At 45.2% G+C, this 7,454-nt stretch overlaps 1 protein-coding gene across 1 annotated transcript in view; it reads right to left on the minus strand. All coding sequences in view use genetic code 11, as the record gives it.

Moving 5' to 3' along the window:
- Positions 1-7,454, minus strand: part of EGR_06934 (Transmembrane protein) — a gene marked incomplete at both ends in the record, with an annotated part of 23,316 nt that overhangs the window by 2,670 nt on the left and 13,192 nt on the right. Inside the window, 5 exons of the mRNA XM_024496183.1 lie at positions 1,496-1,864; positions 4,283-4,341; positions 4,418-4,897; positions 5,620-5,708; positions 5,819-6,536. Coding sequence (XP_024349386.1) covers positions 1,496-1,864; positions 4,283-4,341; positions 4,418-4,897; positions 5,620-5,708; positions 5,819-6,536 — 1,715 coding nt within the window. The remainder of the gene's footprint in view (positions 1-1,495; positions 1,865-4,282; positions 4,342-4,417; positions 4,898-5,619; positions 5,709-5,818; positions 6,537-7,454) is intronic.

Here is a 7,454-nt window from a genome sequence, read left to right on the forward strand (position 1 = left end):
GAATTCGAGCACGAAGGCTGCCAGTGCCAGAAATTCAGCGCACATGTGTTGGATGCCAGGCCACCATTCTACTCTTGACTGATGGGGAGGTGACACAGGGAACCCGAGCACATGGTTCCATACCAAAACCAATTTACAGGTGTTAGTTGATGCTAGGTTGATTTCAACGTTCCTCCCACTTTTTATTCCATATCCAGGCTTTTAAATCCAATGTCAGCTATTCACTTCTTTGCATTCAACCAAAAAGAAGTAAAGGAAATGGCCAAACTAAAGGATATTTAGAAATACTAGCTTTTGAGCCTTCAAGTATTTTCAACAAAACACTACAACAGCACAATGCCTTTAATTTAACAGAAACAAAAGAAGCAATGAATGGGAGGGGGACTATTAAAAGGGAGGAAACGAGAATTCCCACGTCTCGAGGTAAGTACGTACGACACGAAGTGAAGCCCGGCATTAACAGAGGCTTGGGAGCTGAGGCAACCCTCGATGAGGCTAATTAACAGCAATAATAATCGTGCCAGTAAAGTGGTCTAGTCGCGCCTCACAGTGTGATTGACACAAACGCAATTACTTCCCACACGCAAGGCGATGGCTCACCATAAGTTGTTGTGCGACTTGCAGCAGTGCTGCTAGCGGTGGTCGTTGCGTCTGCTTCCGACAGGCAAATAAGGGAAGGGAGAACACACGAGTGTGAGTTACTACACCTCAGCCAACGAAACAGCAAAACCAGACAACACATACTAGAGGTCACTGGACTGGTCAGATTTGTGGTTGAAGAGGCGCCTAGCAAACGACATGGGCATAGAACTAAACCACTCTGAAATTGCTACAGAACAAATGAGCAGAGCAACAAAACCTACCCGAGGTCACCGGAGTGGAGGATGAAGAAGTGTCTAGGGAGAAGGTGTCACAATTCAATTAAAGCTTTCACAACAACAGAACGGTTAACCTAACAGGAACAGCAGCGGCAACCAAGTTTTTGCCATGGGTGCGTATTCCTCCAGGCACCAATTCAGACACTGTGTAATGAACGTGCATGCACAAAAAGAACAATGAACAAGAAAAACGAAAGATTCCCATTCTGAGCTTGGGAATTTCAGAGACGAAAACGGTGATAACATGTGCAATCCACACCATATAGTTAATTAAAAAAGGGCTTAATCAAAATGCATAAAAAATGGTGCCTTCTTCGTAATTAAGGTACTTTTTTTGATGGGAAAGTACTTGGTTACAAATAAAACAAATTCATTTGTGCACCCTGAGGTCAGAGGGCTTCAAGAGAACCGATTTCACTTGGGTAACATCTATCAATTATTTGAACTTCAAGTCTGCAAGAAGACTCCAACCGAACCGTATTGATGGGCATTTTGTGGGGTGGATAACAATGGGATGAGAAAGCGAAGTTCTAATAAACGCATTTTCGGGGCTTTAAGGTACCCGTAAGAAGCCATCAGCTTGAAAGGTTCACTCGGGAGAGAAGGAGTAAACGTACCACCACCAGCCACCGGCACTGTCTTGACAGAGCGTCGAGCAACAGCCGAGCCTAACGGCGGAAACTCCAAGTCGCCTAGATGGTTAGTTGTCAGACGTGGAGCGGCGGCAGCACCCTCTGATCTAGACACCCCAGCCCACGCCGTGGTTGGGCGCCCAGCATGACTAGCCAACCCACTGCTGCCCACTTCATTCTCAACGGGCTCAGAGGCCGATGGTTGCCGCCACTGATCTGAACACTGCACCTCTATGGGCGCCGATGCTTTCCGCGTTTGCCAAGGTGGAAGTGATGCCGCCGTCCCTGTAGCGGTGGTGTTGATGGATGATAATTTCGTTGGAGCCATGGGTTTCGCCGATTTCTTTCGTTGGGCTGGAGAGTTACGAATGCAGTGCTCACGAAAAGAAAACCTCTCAATTCGGCATTCCGATAATGTACGCAATATTCTGCGTTTACAAAAACTCATTTAAGCCAGAAATCCGACTTTGCGACCTTTGTTTACACATCTAATTTCATTAATGTCGCACACATGGGGGCGTTAATCTGCAGTATCAACACAAAAGCCGGACAGACAAATTCTGCTCATTATTTCACAACACACACACACACAGGCTCATGATTGTATAAAATAACAACATTTCCTTTCCAGTTGTATCGGCACTAGTCACTCATAACAGCGACTTTCCAGTTGTTTTCGATGCAAATTAAAGGCAGCACAGGATTCCGCGTTCACCATTGAAACAAAAGTCGTTCCCAGAAGTGAACAATTTAGCTTTAACCATTTCCATTTCCATCTCAATTTCCTTCTTCAAATGTCCTATTCTATTTCGCACGTGATTGTCCAATGTCAAGAGAAGGTGATGATTATCAAGCGGGTAAGCGTGAGAGTAACATCGGAGAATGACGATTGTGCATTGACTGATTCACTAGACATGGGTGTTTTGAAAGAAAGTTCTTTTCCACTCACACGTTCTAGCTGCGGCTTATGGAGCAAACCGATCTAGCTACTAGTGACCGGTTGTGGTTGGAGTCTACAACACAAACACACACAAAGGAGGCAGTGCCTCAGAAGAGTGAGGTGTGTGGTGAGTGGATTGTTTGAGACCAATCACCACCTACGTTAGTTTGGTTGGCAAATACCGGAATAAGAGACTTCAAAAGTCATCTCGCATCACAAGTTAATTGATCAACAAATAGACATCCTGAGAAGATGGCTTTCATCTGTCGATGCATCCAGTTGGCATAGCATTTACTTGGCAATCCCAAATTTCCCAGTTGACGTGAGTGTCACCAAATCACGCTATCGCCTACGCTAAGCAGGACTGAAAGTGACTTTCATCACGTTAGTATTAAATTAACGCGCCAATAGTCAAGAATAGGGGGATTTTCCTGACTGTGATGCACCTTCAAATGATCTATCACTCGAATCACATCAGTTAAATCCTTTGTGTGTGGAACGTTTCGCAATCCTACTCCGCTCCAAATGCTGATGAAACAAATTTTACAAGTTGCTGTGAGTTTGCAACCAAGCAGACAATCATAACCAACTCACATCCACGTTATTTGAGGGTTGAAAGGAACAGTCAACTAGTAGAAAGTACACTACAAAGAGTACTAGTGGACCGGTGAATAGGTATGCTTTGTGTTGGTATATGCGTAATCTCATTCCACGAGAACCTACAAGTCGCCACAAGCAGCAGTAGCGGGTTATACTGAAAACCGCACCAATTGTTTGATCGCATCGTATGTACGTGTTTGTGCATGTGGAGAGCTATTGATAACGTCAGACCATGTCAAAGCTTCCCGCCTCGTTCTACCCAGCATCGCCGATCCAATTTTCTACTTGAGTCAGAAACCCACGTGTCTCAAATATGAGGTGTGTGTTCTTCAATATATGAAAACTATGCATGCGGGATGGTTTCCTGGTCTGGGAAAGATTACAGGACAACTTCCTCCCTTGGAGTGGCATTAGAATTGTTCAGTTGGGTAGTGCAGGCATTGCAGTTATTGGAGAATGAGCATTCAGTCGGCTACAACTGTTGCAGTAGTGAAGGTGCTAATACAAGAAACTTAAAGAACACAGTTTACTTCCTACACACACTTGCACAACAGCAAAGCATCTTCTCAGCAAAAAGTAACATAGACAAGGATCTGGATAGCAGAATGGTGAGATTTTTAAATTATACAAAGAGATAAAAGAACATGGCACAAGGGTTTTCAAAGATCTACACAAATAATGCCGTAAAAGAGAGGCTACTAACAACGGATCCCAGTTACCAATCTGCCAAAGTACAAAAAAGTTTTTCCAACTAATTATAATCCTATGGAAAACAACAAAAAAAATGCCAAGATCCAATGCCTCTCACTGCTGTAGTAAGGTGAGGAGGTAACTTGAATATAAAAAAGGGAGGTAGACACAAGTAACGCAAGCAGAATTCACTAACTAATTAATTCATGTTAAAAAAGGCTACATGAAGTACGACTAGCATTCAAAATACGTGTACTGTCATTTCTCAAATGGCATCGCCCAACAACGTCCACCTCACTTAGGTAAGCGCGTGATATGCAGAACTCAAACGCTTAGTAGAAGCTGTCCGCCTATCATCACTCTCTTGCAATAACTAATAAATTTACCAGTTTCTATTTATCTAAGACATGCTAGACAGAACGCACGATAAGCTTAGCAACTGACCTGACTTAGCAACCCCCATAATGCATGATAACGGTTTAAAAAATGTAGAGCCCACATTAGACAGAGTGGATTACAAAATGCAGGAGAGAAGAGCATACCCAGACTTTCCGAGGCAACCGTGTCAATTGCACCTGCCAGTGGTGACTTCTGCTTGGGGCTATCAATGAGCAAAACACGTACAACACTTGTCAATTCAGTTGTAAGCCAAAAGCTTGATCTACGTAACGCCTTACAGACTGGCCTCTTTGGAAGAGTTATACCGTTGGCCTGATGGCCTGCAAGATCCCTGAGATTGAGGTATTAAGGCTGCAACAGCCGCTGTTGTTTTGGACAACTGCTGTTGCTGCTGCTGATGGCCAAACTGTCTGGGCTTTTTCACTCCCATAGAGGCAGACTCCACCTTGATGCTCTCCATGATGAGTGAGGGTGGAGGCGGTGGTGGAGTGGGCGGAGGTGGAGTGCCCAATGATGCGCTTGACTTAGCAGTGCGCATTTTGGGACTGGAGGGTGTCGTAGTGGAGACAGAGGTGTTGGTGGAGTTGGAAAGGGAGTTCTTCTTTAAGGCACCTCCCCCCGTCATTGCTGTTGCTGCTGCCCTCAGTGAAGCCTGCAGCTCTCCAGGAACTGTTCCCAAAGCGTTGTGCTTGGCTCCACCGCCTCCACGATTCTTAATGCAGCCCCCAATAGCCGACTGGTTTGTCCACACCGCGGTGCTGCAAAGTGCAAAAAGGGTAAAACACTACAAATTCACGCTGTCTTCATCCCGATTTTCTCGTTTAAAGCATTAATAAGGCTTTTAAGATGCTAGGCCATACAAATGAGCGAAACACCGAAGTACTTTTTTAGTAGCGGGAACTTTAACAATTCCCGGGAATGATAAAACACACAAACACTGTTTGCCGTAGAGGTAAAAACCAGTATCGGATTAAAAATGCAATAAGTCTACCTTGAATGGAGGCGAACAATTCACTTGAATCGGCTAAAGGTTTAGCAATACAAATACCTTGGGGAAAAATCACATTTTACTTCCACGATAGCCCTGTAAAGAATCTGCAAGGTATTTGAATGAGCTTAAATGCAATAATTGGTAGCACCACATCCGTAAATTGCTAATTGAGAACTCGCTGGGTGTTAGCATCACATATTTTTCTAATGAAGTGAAGACCTAACGCAGGAGAAAGTACATAGGCTATAAAAATATCCGCACACAATATGACTAACCGCAAACGAAGCTAACGAATTGGCCTCTTGACGTTTTACTTTGTGGAAAATGACACGCTGATTCAAATCACTCGTGTTAAGAAGAAAGGCGGACTCCAATCAATGGGTAAAAAGTCGTGACGCATGAAAAAATAAAGCCTTCTTGTCATATGAAGTGGAATACACGCTACTACTGCTAAGAGAGCCCTGGTGATAAACAATAAACTGCACTTACGTAGTACCATCACTACACACTTGGGTGTTATTCGACAATGACGAAGATAAAATCTCCCCATTTGTTCTGACTGCGGACTGCTTTGCAGTCTGGAAAGGGAAGACCAAACAAAACTTAACTCCCGGTGTTCGTTTTAGGTAAATGCAATCATGACTAATGGACACGTCAATACTCAACCAGAAAGATAAAAAACACTTACGCGTTTGACCTCATCGGAGGACTTGCGCGGGTTAGCAAGAGTACCAACACTCTCTGCATTTTCTGCTCCACCCCTACGATTCTGCCCTTGGTGCTGCTGATTCCGGACAGCAGAGGACGTCTCTATGCTGGATTTCATGACCCTCCGCATCGCAGCTCGACCCGATCGCTCCACTTCGGCGGTTTGACTCCGTAGGGGAGAGAGGGCACTACTCCAGCGTTTCCCCACCATTCCCAAGCCTCGCGTCAACGGCAAATAGACTGCTCTTCCGGCGCCCGTAGCAGCTGCTCGCAAACCACGTACCAATGACTTTGCCACAGTGCGAGCTATACCAAAGGTGGAGTACTTGTCGCCCTGCTGTCGATCTGCCATCTCAGACGCTAAAGTTCGACACGAACGACGTCGACAGTAGGTGTCGTCGGAGGCGGGCTGAGACGTGGTAGCCCCCACCACTCGAAGACAGGGTGATAAAGAGTTATTCTGCTGCTGATGATCTTGCTGCTGATGTTGATGCTCAAAGACAGGAAGATTGAAGTTGAGGCTGAAAAGCTGGGAAGACGACTGCTGGTCGGAGTCCGAGTTCGCATTGGCAGTGGTAGTGACCGGCGCAGTCACCTGTCTGCAACTCTCGTGGAAGGAGAGCAGACGAATTGCGTCAAAGGAGGCTGCCACAAAGATGCCAGCCAGGTTCGAGGCGAACACAAAGAGGAGGAGAGACCTAGAAGGAAAATGTTAAAAGTGGAAATGCATGTGATCCAATTAACCACGTGACCCTGATGATGCCTAGGATGAATAGAGGACTAGTTTGCGAAGTTGCAGTTTGAGAGCAACCGATAAAGTAAATGCACTAGGATAACAATGGCATTAATCATTTGTCATCAAAACAACTAATTTTATACCCCAAAAGATGAGTTTGGCTGGTGAACCCACACACTCACGGACGTGCGCTGCCGACACGAGAGGCAAAAACGCACGCCAACGCATCAATGTCAAAATACACTCGACTAAGGAAGCGCATCAAAGCATGCTGGATGGGTGCAGTTTACAGGGCTTATAACAATAAAAGGCCGAAGCGCTCCGTGGTGAATCGCTTCGAAACCAAAGAGCTACTGATGTTACAATCTTGGCTGATAGCATCTACCATAGCAGAATGAGAGTAAGAGATTTTAATCAATCAGGCAGGACTAGTTGACTAGAAAAACAATAAACTTCTCCACTATAGTCAAAATAAAAACCCACTTTTCATACTTGCAATATAGAGAGAGCATTCAGACCAAACCGGCACTGTTAGTTTTACGGAATTACGACGAAACGTCGTGTTGCTGTGGTAGCATTGAATGCAGTAATGAGCCCGAGGAGTGCCACCCACACCACTGGATTGCATTAGTCTAGTCCAATCCAGACAACGGAGAAACACGAGAACGAAGGTGTTTGAACCAAACCCATGGATAACTACCTGTGTCTATGGACGACCTCAAATTAAGTGCGATACCATGAAAAGACGCACAGTCGATTGGTTTAGGCCAACTGAACGGTGTAAGTGGTTTATAGACGTCCGAGTGTTTGCCAGTGACGATCTCAAATGTAATGCCTCCCGCTATTCTCAACTCACAGTCTCAGCAGTCAGTTCTGTGGA

The sequence above is a fragment of the Echinococcus granulosus genome (assembly GCF_000524195.1).
Source record: "Echinococcus granulosus chromosome Unknown EG_S00066, whole genome shotgun sequence".
Classification (NCBI taxonomy): domain Eukaryota; kingdom Metazoa; phylum Platyhelminthes; class Cestoda; order Cyclophyllidea; family Taeniidae; genus Echinococcus; species Echinococcus granulosus.